A 24622-nucleotide genomic window follows, 5' to 3' on the forward strand; every position below is an offset into this window, starting at 1 on the left:
GCAAATGCTGAAGAGAAAACTTAGTTACCAGTTAGTAAGTTAAATTTAGCATGTCGAGCAAGGTCGGTCAGTTTGGCTGGGGTGAAGAATGCATCGACCTTTTAAACATAATAACCAGATATAATTACTCTGCCCCTCGTATAACACGAACCAGTAATACGAATGTGCCCTCAGAGCACGCTTGAGTCGTGAACACCTTGGCATTTTAGATGCTTTAGAGACCCAGCTTTTTCAACAAGCTTTCCTATCCCCATTAATGCTTATATTGTATTGCAGTACATGCAGACGTCACATTGATCATCTACTAAGAACCCCATTTACATAAATTCATAATTTTGTTCCTAATAGTTCCTTTGTTGGAAGTTGTCAATATAGTTGGTCTGCTCATGAAACTTAGTATTTCTGCTTTTATATCCTCTAGTAATAGAGCTATGTAAAAGATAAAGTAAAATCTGTGTAGGTTGATCGATGTATTCTTAGAGGGTTTGCTTGGTCGTAAATTCAAATTTCCCCAAACAATCCTGCATTGACTTCAGTTTGCAGCCGAATCAGGGGATAACCTTCTTCTGTAGTTTATTGTTCATCCCTTCATAACCAGGTGGGAATGAACACGAAGTTCTTTTATATTGGAGCACTCTCATGGCAAACACTATTGCAGGTTAAGTGCAGCCTAATATCGCAATGACATCTGCAGCAGTCTGTCCTTGGTGTCCAAGTTATTTAGACTTCTCACAAGATGTGAGAACGCTATGGAAATTTCTTGAATTACCATGCTTCCCAAGTTGATTTTTCTCAGTCAGTTAAAGCCGGTGTACTTCTCTCCAACAACTTCCAAAGAAAACCACCTACAAACAGAATGGTCCTCAACTCGAATGTCCTTTAAATAGCTCTTGTCAGAGCATGCAATGAGCACAATGTTACTTTTGGTGCTGCAGGTGTTGTACAAGTAATGTTCATAGGTAGTGCATTCCATACTCCAGATGTTCTGCAAAACTAAATGTTCTTTGAATGTGCCACGTTGCTTCCCACAGCTAGATCCATTGTACATCAAATACTTTGTAGAATAAAAATCTCAATCCATAAAGTAGCTCCTGCTTTCTTTTTCTTTAGGATTCTTTGTGCTAGTTCACAACCGCTTGAATCATCTTTTTGGAAATGTTTTGTTTGGCCATCATACTATTGCTAAAGAGCATACCCGTATATCCTGCAATTGTAATAGGGTTTCTTAGCAGCTCCCTAATGAGTTAAGTTCGGAGGTCAGAACAGTTGAACATAATAATTAATGCTAAAAAGCTTTCACGCTCTTGTTTTGTGTGCCTTGGTCTTCTCTGTTGGCGTCTGTGAAGGGGGTGTTCTGCAGCTATTGTGGAAGAAGATCATACATGATTTCAAGCCATTTTCGACGATGCACAGATAGCTATCTACCTATATGCACATTGCAGGGTGATATCAATGCATACTCATTCACAAATAAAGGTCCGTTAAAAAAAAAAACTAACAATGAAACCACCTCTGTCTCCTCAGCCTTTGCCAGATCATCCAGACCTCGAAGGCTGCAGCAGCCCCATTCACTTCATGTCGGGTGAGAGCAAGCAGGGGGGGAAGCATGGAGGGTACAGAGGGATGGCGAATGAAAAGCTGCATGTAAGGACTGGGTCCGCAAATGTGGAGGGAAAGGGCTTTGCATGCCAGTGGACAGCAGAGGGATGATTATTAGAGGGCAGAGTGGCACATGGAGAGCACCAATAGAGGGTAAGAGGAGCAGAGGTGGCATAAAGAGCAGAAAGTGAAATCTTGATGTCTGTTGAGAATGCAGGGAGATTGGTGGGGTGGAGAGGGGGCACTTATAGTGTAGGGACAAGGCAAAAGTATAGCGAAGTGGCCGAGTAGAGTCTAATGATTCATGCACGCTTTTTTATTAATTAAGGGGATATTTGCATGTTACAGGCAGCATTAAGCCTTTGGTGGAAATAAATTGGGGGATTTACAAGTCCGGAACAGTTAATAGTTTGATACAAGGAAAAAGCATGCTAGGCAGTAAAATGTGACTATGCATGCAGTGGCAAGTGTAGATGGTCCATACCGAACAGGGAAGCCAAGGAGCTGATCAATGGTGGAAAGCAAGATTGAATGTAAAGTACTTACAAGGCCATCCTCTGGGTGGTGAAGATGGGCAGCTTTTGGAAAGCCAATTTGCACAACCTGCGTTGATGGGGAGCGGGGGGGTCTTCATTGTTAGTGCATGTTGGAGTTTTGGGATGACTGAAGTAAGATATGAATGACGTTCTTTAATGCGTTGAGAAGCAAATATATTGTGTTTTTTTTGTCGTCATCTTTTGAGGACAGTTCTGCTGCTGAATTTTCCCAGAGAAGGCACTTTCTGGTTTAAAAGGCTAACAACCTTTTGGAGTTTATTCAAATCCTCTAGTATGTTTATGGTTACCAGTGATTCTAAATAATTGGGGCATAACTTTACCTGTACTAGCCTTTCCTTTTTGAAAATGGTTTTCAGATTTGTTCATCACACTGTTCTGCTATAATACAACTCTGTCTTAGAATAAAGTTGTGGACTGGAAGGTAGGTCATCAGGTGATACCGCCTCTGATAATCCTAGGTATGTTGGTCTCAAAATACAGAATTATCTACAGCTGATTCTGACTCTGTGAAGGAGATCATAGTAGTTGAGTTAGGACAGCAAGTAGGGACCCCGAGGGGCTTCCTTGTGTCTCATATGATAACTGTGCCCTTGGGCTTGGTTGGCCCTCTTTCTAGTAGACCACTTTGGACCTGGCTTACCTCTAGTTTGAGCACAAAAGGAGATTCTTTTCCACTGTGATTTGGGGATCAAGGATCTACCTAGACTTACTTGGGACCTTGAGTTCCCATAGGTTCAATCAGGTTTAATGTTCCTGTAGACTTATTTTGAATCTGAGGTTTCTTTCAGACATCATTAGCCCCTTAAGCTGCTGTCATGGTTTAAATTTAGCTTGCTGGTCTCCATAGGCTGACTTGAGCCCTCTTGCTCACCATCTATTTATTTCCACGGTGGAGTTTTCACTTTGATGTATGTCCCAGCAGGGTCACTTTAGGCTTCACAGGTGGAGGTTCCTCAAAGAAGCTGTGATTTGCCCAGAACCCATGTGTACCAGTGTTCCAGTTTATAATGACCACTGACCTTTCTGTTTTTTGTTGTTGTTTCCAACTGCAAATTCGTGTAGGTATTGACAGGCCTAGAAATGGAGGAAGACCCCACCTTTTGTTTTAATGCAGAGACTGGATCATTATTTTAGTGAGTTTCACTGAGAGTTGATAGTGCTTTGGGGTAGGCCAAAAGGGAGAAATAATTAAAGAACAGGGAAATAAGAGAGATAGCCATTACAGAAAAATCCACTGGGTATTTGAAGTTTTTTATTCCATAGGACATCTGGAGTGAATCCCATCTATTGATCTGGCAATGGTTTGAAAAGTTGTGGTGGTGGGAATAAGGCAGATCTGCAGAGCAGTCTCCTCTGTGTCGTGTTATTGGCAGTGGACACTGTTCCTTAATCAAGATCCCTAGTTGGAGTAAATAGTGAAGGTCATAGTCTGTCCATTATGTAAGTCGAGTTCTTTGCATTGGGCATGCTGAACATTTCCATGATTTATGTGATTGTTTACTGTGACACTGAGATGTTGAAACCATGAAGTATGATTTGTGGTTTTGAACTCTAGGGTTATGCAAAGTATCCGTTTCTCTGGTTTGATGTCACTGGGTGTAGACAGTTGAGTTCTCTGTGGATATGGCCTTTGTGTAATGACACTGGGTGTAGATAGCCATGATACCGTTGGATGTGGTCTTGGTGTGGATGTAGAAGGTCTCTGTGGATGTAGTCTTTGTGCCCTGGCTTTGAGTGTCTCCGCAGATGACTGAGGTCTGCAGTGTTGAACTGATCAATAGATAATTGGTTTGGGTTAAGTAATGGTTTTTAAAGCCTTTCTTTCGGTTTCTTTCAGAGGATCGCTCTTGGGGACTCCTGAGTCAGCAACCAACGACTGAATGTCAGGAGTGTGTCCATCGTCGTCATCACTCCAGCCTGGGTCTACACCTCCCCCTCCTTAGCAGAGAGAACTCTCCTCACCGAAGAGGCCCTTCTTGCACTCCAGCCACGGACACCGCATCCACTCCACCAGCTCCTCCCAGCAAGAGACACTGCCGCTCCTTATCTGTGCCTGAGGACCTCTCCCGCTGGCGGCCCATATGGCGGCCCACCAGTTCTAAAGTCTGGACTCCTGTTAAGCGGCGTTGCAACAGCGGGGGAGGTGGCGGGGGGCTGACTGTGCAAGCTCACAGCCCCACCCCACGGGCCACCAGCCTCAGGTTCCACAATGACCCCAGTGCCTCTTTCCGATGCATCCAAGCCTGCAGTCCACCCTTCTTTAGCCTGGCCTTCTGTCGAGAATCGCCAGGGTCCTGCACTCTCTCGCCAATCGGGGCATTCTCTGATGGAGCCGAGGGGCCAAATTGCTTTTCTCTGCAACGTCGCTTCTCTCTCTCACCAGTTCTCTTTAAGGACACTGGACAATTCCTGCCCTCTGCCAGCAGCTCGCCATCGTACACGCCTGAACTGGTGCGCCGACAGCACTGCCTGCCACGTAGCCAGTCCCAGCCATGTGACCTAAACACCAGAAAATGTGGGACCAAGCGGCGCCATGAGGAGGATGTGAGGTGGCACCGGCCCTCACTGGACTTCTACAAAATGAACCAGGTGGGAAATGGCAAGGTTTGGTATATGAATGCCGTTTAGAGAATGTGGGGCACATTAGAAATGATGGAGGAAGAGGGACACTAAGTGGGTGGAGTAGGAAACATAGTGGATGGGAAAGGATTAGGATTCAGATGGGACAGGGAAGAGACCAATGTAGTTGGGTGAGCAGGAGGCTGTTGTGTGTTTATGGTCCACTTTTGGTCATCCTTGATTCTGAGTGTACTGATTTATCCTTTTGGGGGAGGCAATCATCGAAACTAAAGTTTTCCAGAGTAAGTGTACAAAGGTGGGTGTTCACTTGTCCACACACTGTACTCACCTAATCTGTATCACTTCTGGGTAAGAATCATATTCCTTACTAGGGATCTTGAGTGATGTAGCACTAATGCTCTGAGATATTATCAAATATCTGGAGACACGTATTTACAAGGCAGAGAAGTACACAGATAGCGCACTACTTTCAGACAACAAAAAGTAAAGATTCTCAAGTGTATGAACTGAAATCTCACAAAAAGAATGGTTGTAGGGCTCACAAAAGGGATCACTTGCACAACATTACCATTTACAGTTTGTTTAGCATGTTTCTGTTTTAGGTAATATGCTGTATGTTGTACAGCTTTATAGTGTTGGTCTAGGAAAATGTTTTAAAAAAATAGTTCTGTGCAAGCTTTTGGTTGGAGCTTTGTCTCCAGGTATGACTCTACACATCGTATTTGTACGACATCTTCGATCTCTTTTGCATAGAAGGACACTCCACTTTAGATTCCTTTTTCTTGCAATTGGTCTCAGTCAGGAGTTTGTTGATCCAGTGGAGAAGAAAGGTGGTGGTGGTGGTGATCGATTCTTCATCATGGCTTTCTCTCTAATATCATAAACAGTAATGCATAGGCATGCATGCTGACTACTCGTAACGTTTACAAAACATTTTTCATTTTTAAAAAAAGATATACTACCTACCATTGACGACGTTTTTCAACTTTTGACATTTCCATTAAAAATGAAATGTAACCAATAAGCCAAATTGGTTAAGTACCTTCATGAAAGCTACTGGTCACAGTCTCCCTAGCTAATCTCACCTGCAGGCTATGAAACGTGTGGACCTATATTGGGTCCTTTCGATAATCCCGGATCTCAGTACCAGGTTCAGGGACTAAAAGCACAATTTTGCGAGTTCAAATACTCAAACTACAGGCACTGTTTAAAGTTTAAAAACTAAATGATGTAGTCCTAAAATTGTTCTTTCAGGTATGGGCTGCCATTTTAAGGAGAAGGGGTTCCTAGTGAGCTCAACTTGTTTTTAAACCTTACACAGTCCACAAACTTGAGAACGCAGACCTGGTATGCCTTGCAGTTAGGGCAGGACTTCTTCCATAGTTCGTGGATTATTTGTTCAGTTAAAGAGCAGTCAGAGGAATTTAGTGGCCAGAAGTTAAATTTTCATGCATCATTCCATCTTATCAAAACGTTTAACCGGTAGCACTAGGAAGCAGTCACCAGTTGGTGAAGAGCAGGGAGCAGAGCAGTGGTTGACTGACTGCTGTTTTCCAGCTCTGAGACATGGCGTGAGAACTGCCGCAAAAGATTCCAAGACAATATTCTGCTTCTGTTAAGGAAGAAGTGCTCTTCACTCAAGATGTGGTTGAACTGGAGAACAATACCAAGGATTCCATTGTTTGGGAGTTCTTTGGTTACCCCCTAGGCGAGCAGAAACAGTGCAAGCAGGGCCACCTGCAAGCTTGGACCATAATCTAAGCAAGGGACAGAGAGGACTCATGAGACCAACATTTTTGTCAAGGCAGGAGGAGTATTTGAGGTAGCAGCGTTACAGTACTTCTGAAATACAGAACATAGAATAATTTCAAAACTTTCCGGCAGAGGCACTGCAGCAATTTGAGGAGGGAAATAATCCATATTTAGAAGTCTTTGCACTGTACTGCATTGAACAAAGGTATGGTGCGTATAGCAAATCAAAAATTGGTAATGAAAAGATGGAAGAACATCATAAAAAATTCAATAAGGAAAAAATAAACTAAGTGGCCATTTTCCACCAAATTTAAAAATATATATAGCAGTAAACACCAGCACCACCCTCACAATCCCCTCCCATAAAAGTAAAACACACCCAAAGAACAGAATAAAAGATATTTTGAGAACCACTACCAAAACTTACTGTGTGTCAACTCTGTGCTGGGAAAAAGGCTGTGCGCCACAGGTGTTAACCACTCATGAGGACTGAACTCATCCTTTTTAATGTGTGTGCTCGTATTATAGCTGATTAGATGTGCCAGTGTTTAATTTGTAACATCAGCTGGTACTGACTAATATCTGGAGTGCCAAATACCAAGGCTGAGTAGTCTGGATTCCACCTCCTTACTCTTTCATTAACCAGCATACACAACCTGCTTCTTTGTTTCACTCATGCAGATTGTTTATCACTGTTTCTCCCTTTGTCACTATTTTTAATATTTCCCTTCCTCCTCCTTTCCTCTTTTTGTGCTTATCTTTCTTGCTCTAGATCAAATTGTGATGCGGAAAAGTAAATCCTAGACACCAAAAATGAGTGCAGGAGGGCCACTGACTCAAATTGGGCACTTCATGTGATCCATCTCTGAACCCAGCTGCTAATAAGGACTCAATGTAGTAGAAAGCAGCTGCCAATAAAAGTGTTGCAAATTCACAAACAAAGTAGAACAGATAAGTGGGGCTGATGTGAGTATTTGGTTCAGTATCTGCCTTAAGTAAATAACAAAAAAGAAGAGCAGATGGTTCAAAAATGGAAAGCCACTTCCACTGGCAATACATCAACAAGTAGATGAGAATCAAGCTCTTCCTAAAGTATACTGCATGTCTGCAAGAGCCCAGTTTTCCACCCCAATATTAAAGGCCCGTCTAGCGGCAGATTTCTTACCTTGGAATTCTCCTCAGGCTCCAGACTGGATGCAGAAAATTATTCCCGAGCCGTACCCCTGTATGTCGGTAGAGGGCATCATGTGACTCCATCTGATGTTGCCACGTATGCAATTCCACCGGAGTCCCGATAAGCCCCATCCCAACGTACTGACGTTCTTCTATTCCGCGCTTACAATGCTGATCTGGAGAAGCGGTTATTTCGATAAACAACAGAGGGTCCCTAAAATCTCAATGGGGAGGAAGAGAGCAGGGTAAAAAACACTAGTTAAGCCACAAAGTCTTCCTCCTAAAGAAGTAATATTATGGGTGATTAATCCAAACGATATAGGCAGTTGTCCCGCAGATTTTAGAACATCACAACATATTATTTACTCATATTTTATTAGTATCAAAAAATAAGATAATCACATATATAAACATTTAAAAGTTACTTTCTTATCTCAAGAGTGCTGTCAGTCCATAGGCAGAGGCCCATGGTAAAAAACAACCTCAAATTAAAAACACTACATATACAACAACAACATTTTATAAGTAACACTGATTCAAACACAAGAAACACATATTACAGTAATACAATAAAATGACGATATACAAAAGACTAAACAAAGAAACGCATAAGCACGTTTCAGAACACACAAATACAAAGTTCCTCCTTCAGGGTGAGAACATTTTTGAAGATATTTTTTTTTGCCATTTAGCTGTCGCTTACTAGAGGAAGATATTCTGTCTCCTCTTGCATACCAAATTTACGTTTTGTGAGCTGCTACACCACATATCAGGTGGTCGCCTCATTGAATTCAGATGTCCCCCCAAATATCTTCAAAAATTTTCTCGCCCTGAAGTAGAAACTTTGTATTTTTGTGTGTTCCGAAACGCGCATAGGCGTTTTTTTGTTTCGTCTTTTGTGTATTGCCATTTTATTGTATTACTGTATTATGTGTTTTTCTTGTGTTTGAATCATTGTTACCTATAGCATGTTGTTGTTGTATATGTAGTGTTTCTAATTTAAGTGTTTTACCATGGGCCTTTGCCTATTGACTGAAAGCACTCTTTTGAGATAAGAAAGTAACTTTTAAATGTCTATTTATATGTGATTATCTTATTTTTTGATACTAATAAAATATGAATAAATATGTTGTGATGTTCTAAAATCTGCGGGACAACTGCCTATATGGTTTGGATGAAACACCCGTATTACTTCCTTAGGAGGAAGACTTTGTTGCTTAGCTCGAAGCGGTTATTTCTGGCACTTTTTTGGCCTACTTCGACTTTTTCATTGTGGAAACTGTTCTTTTTTCTGTACAAACCCTGTTGGTCTTGTGGGCTGCACTTGTCGTCGACAGACCTTCACTTCCTTTGTATGTGCTGCTTGGGAAAGCACCATGACTCTGAGGAGTGCGACTCCTGTTGTCTACTTCAACAGAAGGCCCTGGCACTTGTATCTGATCAGCCGACTCAGATGACATCGGCGGCGCTAATCAACACTGTACCATTCCCCCTTTCCGACTTTGAGGCGTTACCAACTCTGCGCCGGTCGACGTAGAGTAAGGAGTAAATGGTGCTGCTTATTTCAGACGCCCTTCTGCTTTCTGTGGAGCCCTCAAATGTTTTTAGGTCTCGGCTAGCGTAGGCTGCGCACATGCGCAGTCTCGCTGGCGAGATTTAATGATCTAGAGTAAGTTTCACTAGCAAGGTTAAGCCCCTCCCCTCTTTTCCATTGGCTGGCATCACCGTTCATGCTAAACGGTGGCCAGCCATTGGAAAATAGGTCCTAGTGACGTTCTCTTCTCTTTTGAAGCTGTCCCACATGGACTAGCTTCCTTGACTTCCTGCTGTGGTAAAAGGTTTCTTATCTTCTTTGAGGCGAACGATTTCCCTACGTCACCAAATGATAACCAAAACTCTGGAATTCATACTAATCACTGTTTTCCATAGTCATAAATCGCTGATCCTAGCACAACCTACAACACAGCCCTTTTTGTGGAAGTTGTTGCCCAATCGCAACGGATTTCAGCTAAAACTAATTGCTCAAATGGTAGACCAATGCTGGCTCCCGGTACGCATGCGCGAAGGACCACCGTCAGTCTTCGCGCATGCGCTTAGAGGAAGACACACGTGTGTATAGCTGCTTAGCTACCGACGTCTCCTTTGCACACACGGAGACGCAGGATCATGACCGGACATGCCGTACAAGGGCATGTAATTATCCTGTCCACAACGGAATACCCATCTTTGGTCATGTTTTCACTTCCGCAAGGGCATGTAATTAACCTGTCAATATCGGAAATCCCATACTTGGTCATTTTCACATTTCCGCCTGCTCAGACCAACAATTAAGAGCCGGGTATAAAAAGTGATTGCCACTTGTTCTCCTCACATTAGCTGAGCAGCGTGTGGGGTAAGAAGGTGAATAGTATGTCCCGAACCTGTAAGTATGAAACAGAAAAACAATCATTTCTTAAAACCAACTAAGTAAGTAAGATTGTACTCTTATTCCTACACTATCTCTCACTTCAAATTGCATTAAAGCAACACCCCAGATGTTCCTATTGCTCATGAAGCAAGCAAGCTTCATAAGTAAGACCAAGACTTCCAGTAATCTCTAGTAATTTATGTATCTTTGTTGTATGTTTTGTTAGTGTCTTTCTATTTACAGGGCTTATTCAAGCACATGGTACGGTTCCAGGTGACTGCACCTGCTTGAACTACCCGTTACATGGGTGACCATCTCTTTGTTTCTTTCCCTACAGGTCATTGTACTTGTAGCATACCTCTGTAGGCACATTATAGCCTCATAGTATTTTCACTTTTGATATTTATCAACTTTAATACATTTTGATACATATTTAATGAAACGTGAGTAAGGTGGGGAAGTTGTGCCCCCGTCCTGAAGAAGGAGCTTTGCCTCCGAAACATGTCGACGCACACCTGAGGTACTGTCCATTAACACGACAGGGTTAACCTCACATTGCACCTTTTTTAATAGTATCAGCCGGAGTTAAGAATACAATTTTTTCGAGAACTCACGTGCCAGGTACTTTTTAAACCTTCACCACGTCCCACCACTCACTTGTAAATACACCCAATACACAAGCACCACATATAGTAAATAACTATAAGTGCTCCCACGTAGTCGTAGGTCGCAGCACGCCGCATCCCGTTAGAGGGGTGCGAAGACCCCGATGATGAAGCATGACACCAAGGGGCCTTTTGGTGTGTGAGGGGTATTTTACAAAACACTAAGTGCTCCAACACCATCTGTTGAACACTTCTCCCTACCTCTGAGTTGTAAACTTAGGCTGCTGCACCACCTAGGTATGAGAAGAGAGGATGTATCCTCTTCTAGGCAGTGCACCTCTAGTCTGTTGAATACTGTGGCAGACTGTGGTGGTTGACGATGTTGAAGGCTGTGAACGGATCCATTAAAACCAGTGCACTGATATCACAACCATGCACAATCTTAAGCAGATAGTCCAACACAAAAACCACTGCCTCTATGCCCATTCCTTGATGAAAACTAGCCTGGAAAAGTTAATTGAAAATGGGGAACTGAAGTTTCCAATAGACGTTTTTTTAATTGTACTTTTTGGCTAGAAACTGCAGCATGGAGATGTCTTACATTTTCCTGACTTACCAATATTTTTTTCAGGAGTTCTTGGTGTCTTAACTTATAATAAAAGAACTACTTAGCAGTATTCAGGTTTTGCAGTTAATATATCTGGAAGGGTGGTGTAGGGAAACTAATATGGACACACCTCTCCATACAGTTAGTGGACCAACATTACCGTCCAACAGATCAACCAGCTAGCACTAAGGGCTGTGGTATTGGCACTCATGGCAATCTGAAAAATAGCAAAGCAGCCTTGATCTAACAAAATATGGTGTACTGCCTGCTATAGCAAGAACACACGCTTGTCTACTGTTTTTGCTAGTATGGGTGATTCAGCTTTGAGAAAGGACATTCACATCTTAGCATGCCTGGGATGAACAACAACTTACTCGACTTGTTAAGCAAGAAAGAGGCTTGACAGGCCTACTAGTGGGAGAATAATATAATTCCTAAAATCGGGCAAGCCAGACATGTATCAGTTTGCTCTAAGGCAAAGTGGGAAAACGGTGTCAGATTATTTGCATAGACTTTCCGCCTTTACCATTTCTACCCCAGGTAGTGCGGAACAAGCACCATCAAATGTTTTCCTAGGTACTTCAACTTGGGTAAGTCCGCTGTGGGTACATATCAATACAGGCTTCTCATCCACAAAGACAATTGATTTACATCTGGATCCAAAGATACTGAACTTTGCAATATGGCACCTGATAAACGTAACATGACTTCAGATTGTATGAGTGATTTGAAGAAGACATGCTAGTGAATCATCCAGGCCTATTTGAAAGCAAAGTGAAAGTAATTTGCATAGCAATGGACACTAACCCTTTGTATGCAAAGGTGAAAGACCTTCCTTAGTAAGTTATTTTACTTCATTTACACATCAGGATATACACATTTGGCTAGTTAGTGTTGTCTTGTTTACAAAGCACGGAATATCATTCTATTTTCAAATACCTGTTATTGGGGTAGTGTTAAAGATGAATACCACCTCGAACTGGTCCTATGCCAACTTGGGTTTGAATTTGGTAAATATTATGCTTATTGTTAATTATTTTGTATTTGTATAGCACACAATCTACCATTGGAATGAGGCTTCGACCTTTCAAACCCATTAGTTCTGCGGTTTGTGCAAAGATGACATTACACATACTTGTGTTGACTTATTTCACACAATGGGAGAATAAAGTCTATGGTTAGGTCCTTTGTGGGCCTAAGGATGACATATGGAGAAGAAATTGGAGCCCTGCATAGAAGCTAAATCTAAAAAGAAATCCACACTCAGTAATTTTCTATGCCTAAACCCTAGATGTTTGTATTATTCGCAATATGGGACTCAAACAGTACAATGGCAAAAAAACTTTTACCTGGTTATGACCACCTTTCTGTTTAGAACCCCTTGGCCTAAGTGCTTGGTTGACGTGACTTCCACAGTCCTGTGGGCAAAAAGAGCATCAATCATACAACGTGGAACGCAATTCACTTTCCAATGAATATTTTCAACTGCAAATACCTCCGTGTGAATTTTCCCCAGGCATCAGACTAAATCTGGAAACTTTAAAAGCAGAACTCCTGCACGCCAGTAGATGCTTTTTTGTTGCTACGCACTGACGTCTTTCATCTCTGGAAATGACGATAGAGGTCGCATGTACGAGCCACCCATGCATGCTGAAGTCCTTTCCGTGCTTGCATACTCTAATCCGGATCTTCTCCTTGGGCTTTTGATGATAGTTTTTTTTCACAAAAAATTATCTAGCGTGCAAGGGAAAATGGCAACCCCTAAAACACGGTTTAAACTGTTTAAGGATTGTGGCAAATTGATATCTGCGACTGACCCTCACAAAGTCTGCTTCTGGTGCCTGGGGTCGCAGCACGACTCCAGGATTGTAATGACTGCTCCCAGATTAATCCGAAGGCCATATAGGACTATGAGTTCAAACTTTCGCCAAACACAAGAACAAGTGAAGTCGAAAGGAAGTTTTCTGTCCCGCTCATGAAGTCGTTCTGAGGCAGATCTTCATTGTAGTTGAAGACTTCTGGTCAGACAAAGAAGGAAAGCACAGGAAGTCAAAGCAGCAAAGTCTGTCTCTTCCTGCCACTCTCAAAATTCAGAGAGGTGGGGAGGGCATCAGTGTGACTCCTAGATTTTGCTCAGAGAATTTGGTCCTGGGGCACAGTAAATTTCCAGGTACATTAGTGACGTTCCAGCAAGTACAGGCCTTTACTTTACCTGCTCCCTCTGGTGCGCCTTCGGTCCTTAGGGATCTACGAGAGTTTCCAGTTGAGTTGCCGACGGCAGGTCCATCCTCTAGACCATCTGTGCCTCTTTGATGTGCATCTGGCTCAGGACCAGCGCCGACTTCAGTTCTAGTGCAATCCCTTATACCAGTTACTTTTGCATCAACGTCATTGGCGCCGAAATAGAATGTACAACCCATAGTGGTATCCGGTTCCTAGCTGGATCCAACTTGACTGGGGTCGTGCCCAGCTCCAACCGGCACACACTACTGAGCAACCCTTCAGATTGAGATACCTTGCCCTTACCACATGGTAGGCCCCAGACTTAGGAAATGTTTCAGAATTGACTCTTGGGCATGATAACTCTGATGAAGAGGATGACTGGGTTCCCCAGTATGAGGAGAAAACCTAGTATGAAGAACTTCAGGATGCCGATGGGCTGGATACTTCCCCCAGATACTGACCTTGCGTCCCACCTAGTCCTGTCACGGATGAAAGTGCCTACTTCGCTGTTATGCGAAGGGCAGAAAGTTCTAAATTTACAACAACCGTGTAAGTTCAGACTAATGTATTGACAGAACTATTTTGACCTGGTCCGGCTCCCACAGATCAACTGTTAACAATTAATTAGGTACACTTTTGGGCATTTAGTCCTAACCTTTTGTCTGCCTATAACAGGCAGATTGCCCTGCACCAGGCGGCACAGCCTTTCTTACTCCCCATCCAATGCCAGGGAGCCTTGTGATTTAGGCATCTACCAGCTAAATGAATGCCAAAGCCTTTCCTCCTACCCTTCTCGTGGTGAATACAACAGAAAAGACAGATTTGAGTAACATATATTTTCATCCATAAGCCTGGCCCCAAGGTCTGTGCATGCCAGCTCTCTCCCGGACAGCTGTTCTCATGCTCTTTGGGATACGATGGCACCAGTTTTGTCTGCTGTTCCAGACGACCCTCAAGTGTCACCTAGGCTATTCAGGAGGGTCGCAATGAGATAAAATTTGTCATTTGCTCTGGATTGGAGATGAGCAATTGCTTAGAGTGAGCAATGGGTTGGTACAATTGTGGATCTTTGGCACCATGCCTGGATTAGGTCTATGGGCTACTCTGGGGATGTCCAGGCATTCCTAATGAGCATGCAGTTTGACAGCTCTTGTCTTTTTGATGAGAAAGCGGACTCTGCCTTGGAACAGTTCAAGGATAGCAGAGCCACAGCATATTGCTGGGCCTTTCTGCTACCACATACAATATCACCAGCGGTTTTTCCTATTTGTGGCTACAGTTAAGGCTTTCTATTTCACCAGCACCAGTCTCCTCTGCCTGTCCAGCAGGCATTTCAACCCTTTCCTTGCAGGGGACGCAGTTTTCGGAGACCGTGTTTGACTACAGGGACAACATGCAGCTCAGTCCCCCATATCTCTATTAGCTGCAACCACCAAATTGCTTCAGTGGGTCCTTGCAGTAACACAGCCATCCTGTCGGAGGTAGCATCAGATATTTACTTGCTATCACTGCAAATTAATGTCCTTCAAATCCATCAGGGCTATGCCTTCCCATTTGTTTCTGCTGGGCTGCACCTTTGTTGAGGCTGACAGAGGACCACCTGTCTATCTTACAGCAGGAAGTGCAGCCCCTTTGAGCCAATAGGCCCGTAGAGCGGGTTGTCCGAAAATGGAATTGGGTGTTACTCCCAATACTTACCTGTGCTCAAGCATCCCTCCTCCCTACCCCGGCCCCATTGCCATTCAGGCTATTGTCACAACGTTTCAGCTTCTTTCCTGGATCTCATTACGGATGACTCTATAGCTCTTGGAGTTGTTTGCTGGCTGCATCTCACTACCCCAAAACACCAGGTGGCACATGTGGGCTCTGCAGTGGGACATAAAATCCCAGTGGGTACAAACTCAGGCAAATCTGTTGGAGTGTATGCAGATCGTTGAGAAGACTGTAAAAGATCTGCAGTGGTGGCTACTAGACCGAAATTGGATTATAGGCAGACCCTTCTTACCCCAACCAGAGCAGACCGTGGTCACAGATGTATCACTGCTGGGCTGGGGAAGCCCTCTGAGAGAGTTGGAGATCAGTCTTCTCTGGTGGAGACTCAACTCCACATCACTCAGTTTAAGGTGATTCACTTGGCTTTGAAGGCCTTTCTGCCCAGCATTGAATGAAGGCTGGTGCAAGTGATCATGGACAACCCCGCTGCCATATAATACTGCACCTAGAGGGCAGGGTCTTGGGCCCTGTGTCATGATGCTCCACGCCTCTGGGAGGGGTTGGATCACCAAAGTATTTCTTTGGTGGTAAACAACCTGGCAGGATCTTTAATTATCAGGGCAAACAAACTTATCAGCAGGCTTTTAGCACATCACAACTGGCAGTTGCATTCCAAGGTAGCACTGGGGAGAACCCTAGTTTGATCTTTTTTGGCGCCTTGGATTTTCCTAAGCAGCTGTCTCTCCGAGTTGCATTTCATCTATAGTGGAGCTATGGAATCTTGTATTCATGTCAGTCTTTCACTGCCTCAGGTTTTGAAGATCATCAAAAATCTCAATCCCCAAGTCATCCAATAAGCCTACATTGGTCCAGGTGAGTGGAGGACCAGGAACTACAGTGCATGAGCATCTGTCCTCCGATCAAGCTGCCATTTTGGGAGGATAGTCTGTGGCAGCAGTAGGCAAAGGTACTGCACACGGGCCTGCACAATTTGCATCTCCCCGCTTGGAGACTGAGTGGTGACAGTTCACCTACTTTGACCTTCTACCGAAGGTCAACGTCATCTTGACAGTGAAGGGTTCCTCTACCAAATCAGTGAATGCTAGTCACTGGGAGAAATGTGTGGATTGGTGCAGCACCCGACAAATGGACCCATTACAGGCAAAGTTGCCTGACGTTTTGTTTGTACGATCTACCCCCAGCCCAGCAAGGATTTGCTTTGGGCACTGTTAAGGGCTACTTAGCAGATCTTCCGGCTTTGCCTCAGTGGGACTCAAACCTAGCCATCACTTTTTGATGTTTACCTCTTTTGAGCCACTGCATAGTGGAGTGGTGTGGCTCACTGGTTAGAGGCGGCAGACCCGGGAGTAGAGGACGGCCCGGGACCAGGGTTCAATTCCCGACGCGGCAGGGTCGTGGACCAGGGTCAGCGGACTCGATAATTCTCACCTCGGTGCCTACTCTAACCAAGGATCACACTCGGCAACTCTGGCCATTAGCTTGCCTCATCTCCACAACGGCCCCCCACATACGCCGGGGATGCCTGGTTTCACCTTGGAGATACCCAGTAGGAACCATCTCACAGGGAAAGCCAGGACGGGTTCCCAAGCGGTCTATTAGCACCAGGATACTCCGGTAGTAATTGAGCGCGGTATAAAACAGCATATAACATAACATAACAGTTGCCTCTTTAGACATCCGACATTCAAGACAGCCATAACATCGGCTATGTGTGTGAGCGAGCTGCACGCTCTTTCTTTCATCCTACCTTATACCACTTTCTTTCCATAGAAGTATGTGTTGAGGAACCGACTTCTGTAGTAGGGGATCTCTGTGTATAGTCATAATCTAGTGAATAGTCCCGCCCATGTGCGTGGACCCCGGAGCAATCAAAAATAATCTCTTAAGCTGTCTTCTTTGCAATCCTGCATAGACACTTAAGAGAAAATCAAAGACAAATAATGCAGCCTATAAAAACAAGTCTACACTGGCCAATACTTCAACTTATAGTGAAAAGGATAGCCAAATAAAATCAAATTTTACACATATTGCCAAGTTTCACCCATAGAGAAACTTCCCTTCACCAAAATTCTTGAAATGATAGAGAGGAAGGGTTGGACAGACAAGCCCCCATAGGCTGCCATTATGTGTCTGGAAAAGGGATACCGTGCCTTTAAGGAACTCTCCAGAGACCCTCGGTATCCCAGGATGCACAGCCAAAGTCCTTTTACTTTCAGTTCTTTTTTCCGGCTCCTGCTAGCAGGACCCTGAAGCATTGAGCTCTTTCTTTTTGGGTATTTCTTCAATTTTTGGCACTTTTCCAGTGTTTTGAGTGTTTCACTTGACGTCTGGGGTCTTCCTCTTCCATTTGCTGTGTTTTTTAAGCAGTTTTACCACCTCTTTCTGTCGAAAATGCCAGCTTTATTCGACAAGTGCCCTGAGTGTGGTAGGAAGAAGGCTAAATCTGACCCCCACAAAGTATGCATACTCTGTCTCCCTTCCACCCATGTCCCTGACTCCTGTGATATCTGTCGCTCTTTCTCCAGGTGGACCCTGCGTGACAGGGAGAAGATTTGTCTCCAAGGACTGAAGCAGAGGAGACATGAAGAACCAGGTGGGACTTCTGGGCATGGAGGGACTCAGTCATCATCCTCTGCCTGTGCTTCGGCCTCGGGGGTGAGGGGGGCTCCCCAGTCAAGAAAAGGCCCAGATCCCAGTCAACGTCGATAGCTTCGGCGTCGAGAGGTATGACCACCATCTGCTCGCCGTCGGCCCAGGGCTCTGGGTCCAAGCGGCGTTGCCGCTCGACGTCGAGGGGCAGGACGTCGAGACCTCGGACGAGGTTGATGTCGAGGAGTTTACCGGCGTCGACACACCATAGACGTTGAGATGAGTCCAGGGGGCGACTGCGTCCGCCGTCGAGGCTGTACTGCCATTCGCCGTCGACGCGACGGTCATTGTCAAGAAGAGGCAAGTCGATGGCGAGAAGACATTCGATGGCGAGGAGTGCATCGACGTCTAGAAGATCGACGTTGAGAAGTAGGAAGTCGAAGGGGGCACGTCGAAGAAGGAAAAATCAACGTTGAGGAGACGTTCAAAGACCAGGCCAGTGTCCCTGGCATCAGTGGTCAGTCTTTCGTCTTCATCGGCGAGCTCCCGGTCGCGGCGGCGCCGGCGCTCGGCCAAAAAGGTCTGCCTCCAGAATATCTTCTTTGAGACCTGCTCAGAAGAAGGAGAGTGGTGAGGTCATCGGAATCGTAGTATTCACGGACCTACTCGCCTTCTAGGCCCAGGACGCCTACACCTCCACCGCTGCCTCCAAGGATGCCTCCTCCTCCTCCGCTTCCACCGCCTCTTCCACCGCCCCTGCCTCCTCTTCCACCGCCTCCCCGACCTCCACAGCCTCTGCCTGAGGTTCCGGCTCCGAATCCTCCGCTTCCGCCTCCTCCAAGACCGGCGGCTCCGGCGAAGCGCAGGAGATCTAGATCAAGGTCTAGAGGAAGGGATCGCACTCGCAGTAGACATCGCTCCTCCACAAGGTCTCGTCATCGGAGAGACAGGTCGCTGTCCCGGTACACGGGCTCCTCGAGTGACCGGAGGTATTCTCCAACATTATTGGATTCCCTCCTACGAGGGTGTCACCTGTGGACGACATTGTGACGTTTCAGGAGGTGCTGCTGAGGGGGGCAGCAAAGTTAGGGATCACATTGACGGTACACACACCATCTAACTCTGTGATCTTTGAGACTTTGCACAAACTGCATCTTTCTCGCCGTTGTTGCCCTTGGCTCCATCTCGGCTGCAAAAGAAGTACAGGCCCCCGGATTCTTATCCGGCGTTCCTGAGTTCAGATCCTGTACCGGATTCTGTCATCGTGACAGCAGCCAAGAAACAGCATACTACTGCTCAGTCTTCTACAGTGCCTTCGGACAAGGAGAGCTGTCAGATGGATTCAGCCGGACGAAAGGTTTGCGGTACGGTTGCCACATCAATGAAAGCGGAGAGTGCCTCGCCGCTCTTGGGTCGCTATGACCGCGCTTTGTGGGAGTCTCTGCAACAGTTTATCGAGCTCCTCCAGAGGGATAGGAGGGAAGATTTCTAGGAGATATTGAACGAGGGCATGATGGTCTCCAATCAAGTCATCAGCTCTGCAGCGGACGCCTCTCTCCTGGCGGCTAATGGTTATTGCCATGGCATTAATTTAAGACAGCATTCCTGGTTGCACCTTACCTCTCTCAAACCGGAGGCGCAGCAGAGAGCCGCAAATTTGCCGTTCCCTTGATCGTCGCTCTTCGGGACGCATGCGGATGAGGAGATGGCCCGCATGAAGGCGGAAGTAGAGACATTGAAGGCCGTTGGTTTGGAGAAACCAAAGGAACAACGGAAGTCCTTCCGTCCGTTCCAGAGGAGATATGGTTCCCAGAAGCGAGGATCAGGTCGTCAGGCTGGCCAGCAGCAATAACAGCAACAGCAGTACCAGCGGCAGCCTTTACAGAAGCGTCAGAGGGGCAGAGGCGGCCTGCAGTCCTCCTCGGCGAACAAGGGTCTGGCTGGGTCTAAGCCCTGAGGTGCTACTTCCCCCTCGTCCTTTACCCGCTCCGGTGGGGGGAAGCATACAAAATTACCTGGCAGAGTGGAGAAAAATTACTCAGGACAAGTGGGTGCTGAATATTGTTTGCAATGGATACAGTCTTCGTTTTGTCCTTCCTTTTGTCAGCCCTCCTCCAGCAATTCTACCGGTTCGCTCGCATATCCAGCTGCCAGTTCCAGCTGTGCAAGCTCTAAGCGGAGGCCGATACCCTGTTAAGAAAAAGGGCGATAGAAGACGTCCCTTTGTCTCAAAGGGGAAAGGGCCTTTACCCACGGTTCTTCCTGGTGCGCAAGAAGGACAAGAACGAGTTAAGGCCCATTCTGGATTTTCGACAAGCAAACAAATGGATTCTGAGGGAGAAATTTTGCATGCTGTCTTTGCACCAGATTTATCCTTGGCTACAAAGAGGAGACTGGCTTTGCGCAATAGATCTACAGGATGCGTACTTCCATGTGCCCATTGCACGGAAACACTGGAAGTTCCTGCGCTTTCTAGTCGGCGCCAATCACTATCGGTACACCGTACTACCGTTTCGACTGAAGTCTGCACCCAGGACTTTTTCAAAGTGCAAGGCGGTGGTGGCAGCGCACCTGAGAAAGAACAAGGTGTTTGTCTACCCGTACCTGGACGACTGGCTGATCAAAGCCTCCACCTTCCAGGAAGCGCAATTGCACTTCAACAGGACGGCCGTTCTGTTGAACCAGCTGGGGTTGCACATAAACATGTCCAAGTCTGTTCCGACTCCTGTCCAGTGCCTACAGTACTTGGGAGCCTCCATCAATACTCTTTCAGCAAGAGTGTGTCCTTCGGAATAGCGACGCTTATCGACCCTTCGGAAGGCTCAGGCTCTTATAGCTGTTCCATCTACAACGGTGAGGACGGTGTCTTCTCTACTGGGGTCGATGGCCTCTTGCATCTTCCTCATGCCACACGCACGCCTCCACATGAGGCCGCTGCAGGAATGTCTGGAGGATCATTGGGACCAAAAGTGGGGGAGCTGGGATGACAGGATCCGGCTGTCCCTTCACGCTCTACAGTCCCTGAGATGTTGGTGCTCAGCAGAGAATCTCCTCAAAGGGGTTCCATTCCACAAGGACATTCCCATTCAGACTATCGTCACAGATGCTTCTCTTCACAGCTGGGGTGCGCATTCAGACCATCTACAGATCCAGGGAACGTGGTCCCCGGCGGAATCCACGTATCGCATCAATTTCCTGTAACTCCGAGCTGTTCACTTGGCGCTGAAGGCCTTTCAGCCGTCCTTCCAGACCAACTCCTTGCTTGTACAGACGGACAATACGACCACAATGTATTGCCTCAACAAGCAGGGGGGCTCGATCGCGCACACTGTCACAAGAAGCGCAGGCAATCTGGCACTGGCTGCTAGCCAGAGGACCGACTATAACGGCTACCCATCTGCCAGGCGGACGCATTCAGCAGGCTGGTGCAATAAAACCACGAGTGGGTTCTAAACGACTAAGTGCTAGGAAACATCTTCGACAGGTGGGGCACTCTGCTTTCTGTACGCTTTCCCACCCATTCCCCTGATTCCGGCGGTACTCCTCAAGCTGTCTCAGTCCAGAGCATGGATGATCCTCATTGTTCCGGAGGGGCCCCGACAGTGGTGGTTCACGGACCTGCTTCACAGGTCTCTCCTACCCCACCTGCGGCTGCCGTGTCGGCCGGACCTTCTCACGAAGTTCGGGGGGCAGATGGTGCACCCTAACCTCATCGTTGAGTTTGGCGGCATGGCTCCTGAGAGTGCAATATGAACACCTGAATCTGCCTGACGATTGCATGGATATACTCAAGGAGGCTAAGCGACTTTCCACTAGGACTTCCTACGCCTACAAGTGGAAGAGGTCCTGCATCTGACCTACAAGGAAGATGTCATTCTTCCATACCCTTTGCATTTGGCTCAGTCTGGCCTTATTTTTCATTCTATTAAGGTTCACCTCGCAGCATTAACTGCGTTCAGGAAATGCCCTTCACAGACATCCTTCTTCCAGATCCCTGTGATTAAAGATTTTTTGGAAGGATTGAAGAAAGTTTTTCCTCCTGTTTGGCGTCTTTCGCCTTCATGGGAGCTGAATGTGGTGCTGTCCAGGTTGATGAAGGAACCTTTTGAACCTATTCATAAGGCTTCAATGCAGCACTTAACGTGGAAGGCGGCTTTCCTCGTGGCCATAACATCGGCCTGCAGGGTGAGTGAAATTCAGGCATTGTGTTGCCAAGAACCTTATACTGTATTTCATGCTGCTAAGGTTGTGATGCATACTCACCCTAAGTTCCTTCCTAAGATTATTTCTGATTTCCATGTCAATCAGACTATAACTTTACCTACGTTTTTCCAAAATCCTTTCACTCCAGCGGAAAGGTCTCTACATTCCCTGGGTGTCAGAAGGGTGTTGAAATTCTATTTGGATAAGACCAGGGACATTCGTAGGTCAGACCCATTGTTTGTCAATTATGGGTCGGTCAGGACTGGTCTTGCCACCTCAAAACAGTCCATCTCGAGTTGGATTGTGTCCTGTATCCAGTTATGTTATCAGAAAGCTAACAAGACCTTAGGGGGTAAGCCTAAGGCTCATTCTACCAGGGGCAAAGCAGCGACAATGGCTTTGCTACGTAATGTTCCCATTGCAGATATCTGCAGGGCTGCCACCTGGAAGTCGGTCCATACCTTGGCTAAGCATTACTGTCTGGACTCTGATGCCAGGGCAGATGCTCAGGTTGGGCAGGCTTCGTTGAGAAATCTGTTTGCACAGTAGTGGTGTTGTCTTTTTCCTCCACCGCCGGATTGGTTGTTGGGATGGGCTTGCCATTCTATTCACTAGATTATGACTATACACAGAGATCCCCTACTACAGAAGGAGTAGTTTCTTACCTGTAGCTCCAGTTCTGTATTAGGGGTATCTCCGTTATAGTCGAAATCGCCCGCCCTCCTCACCGGTGGAGAAAATGATAATGTACTGTATGCTACAGGCCTTGCTTTATACACCTTCAAAAAGAACTGAAAGTAAAAGGACTTTGGCTGTGCATCCTGGGTCTCTGGAGAGTTCCTTAAAGGGACGGTATCCCGTTTCCAGACACATAATGGCAGCCTATGGGGGCTTGTCTGTCTAACCCTTCCTCTCTATCATTTCAAGGATTTTGGTAAAGGGAAGTTTCTATATGGGTGAAACTTGGCAATATGTGTAAAATTTGATTTTATTTGGCTATCCTTTTCACTTTAAGTTGACGTATTGACCAGTGTAGCCTTGTTTTTATAGGCTGCATTATTTGTGTTTGATTTTCTCTTAAGTGTCTATACAGGACTGCAAAGAAGACCGATTAAGAGATTATTTTTGATTGCTCCGGGGTCCACGCACATGGGCGGGACTATTCACTAGATTATGACTATAACAGAGATGCCCCTGCTACAGAACTGGAGTTACAGGTACGAAACTACTCCTTCCTTTCTAGTGAAAGTGGTCACTCTTTCATGTTGGGCAGGCTATCACCCTTCCTACATTCTTTTCTCCACCTCATCCCTCAAAGGAGAAAGGGAGACTCTATTGTTTGGACCGTCAAAGGGCACTAAGACGTTAAATCAGTCATACCTGGGAACATCAAGTTGACCATGCGCTCTCTGTAAGGTGTTCAAGAGCAAAGAAGGACAAGGCAGTGCAAAAACTGACCATCTCCAGATGGATTGTTCTCTGCATAAAAATGCTATGCACTGGTGAAAAAGCAGCTTCCAGAATGCTTGTTGGCTCATTCCACCAGGGCCAAAGCTGTTACCACTGCATTAGCAGGCTGAGAGCCTGTACTGGACATCTCTCAGTTGACTATGTGTACGTCACTACCCGCGTTCATGAAGCACTACTGCCTCATCGGTCCAGTTCATCGTGAGGGACGTTTTGCTTACTCAGTCTTGCAGGACATTTTGGTCTGTAAGTTCACAGACCCCCCCCCCCCCCCACCATGGGTGGTACTGCTATGGTATTTATTTTCAAAGTGAGTAATCTGCAGTTGGATGTATCCATCAGAAGAACAAGTTACTTTTTTTCTGGTGGATACTCTATTTTTTCCTCAGACTCCTCCCTGCCCACCCCGCCATCCCTATCAGTGTACTGGACTCTCTTCACATCTAAAAAAGAGATCTGCACACTAGTCATGCAAGTCTGCTCCGGGGCTGTGCATCTGAGGGCACAAACAGCTTCTGATGTCTGCTTGTATGATTGGTGCTTATATGCGGCTCTGCTCCTCACGGACACTTGGGCAATATTCACAAAGTCTGCAGTTAAAGTCTCCATCAGAAAAATAGTTATAAAGTGTAACTTTTTCATTTGGTTCACTTTGGTTGAACCTTGGCAATTACGATGCTTTCTAAGAACGCTGACATCCTTTTTGACTCGAGCCCTCATGTTCGAGGCATGTGGGCTGCTGAATTCATATCTGTGCATAGATCGCCGCCTAGTGTTGGGTCCGAATGATTGCACATTGTTGTCCTGGAAGAGTCTTCGAAGTATCACGAGATAGGTGGCTCCTCCCCTGGACTCCAGTGCGCATGGGCATCCTCTCCATCCTCAGATTGTTTTTTCCACCATTGGGTTCGGATGTTACTATCTTAGCTTAAGTTACGAAAACTTTCTACAAAGCCAAAAGACTTTCGATAGCGTCGGTATCGTTTCGTTCGGTATCGGTGCCTTTGCTTCTAGAGGACATCGAGGACTCAACAGGTTTTTTCTTTCCACACTCTACCGATCTTAGATCTCAAATGGAAAGAAGTCCATTTAAGAGGTGTCCCCTTTGCAATGCAAAATACCCGCA

The 24622-nt window shown here is 45.8% G+C and overlaps 1 protein-coding gene across 4 annotated transcripts in view; it reads left to right on the top strand.

Annotated features, from left to right (window-relative positions):
- The window catches only part of FAM53C (family with sequence similarity 53 member C), a 137843-nt gene that overhangs the window by 86022 nt on the left and 27199 nt on the right, over positions 1 to 24622 (top strand). For 2 of the 4 annotated variants that reach the window (XM_086931825.1, XM_086931826.1), the window contains exons 3-4: positions 1525 to 1582; positions 3994 to 4745. In XM_086931825.1, the coding sequence (XP_086787951.1) occupies positions 1525 to 1582; positions 3994 to 4745 (810 nt within the window). The remainder of the gene's footprint in view (positions 1 to 1524; positions 1583 to 3993; positions 4746 to 24622) is intronic. The other 2 variants (XM_086931827.1, XM_086931828.1) reach the window with 1 other exon arrangement.

This window comes from Lissotriton vulgaris, chromosome 7 (genome assembly GCF_964263255.1).
Source record: "Lissotriton vulgaris chromosome 7, aLisVul1.2, whole genome shotgun sequence".
In the NCBI taxonomy this organism is placed as follows: Eukaryota; Metazoa; Chordata; class Amphibia; order Caudata; family Salamandridae; genus Lissotriton; species Lissotriton vulgaris.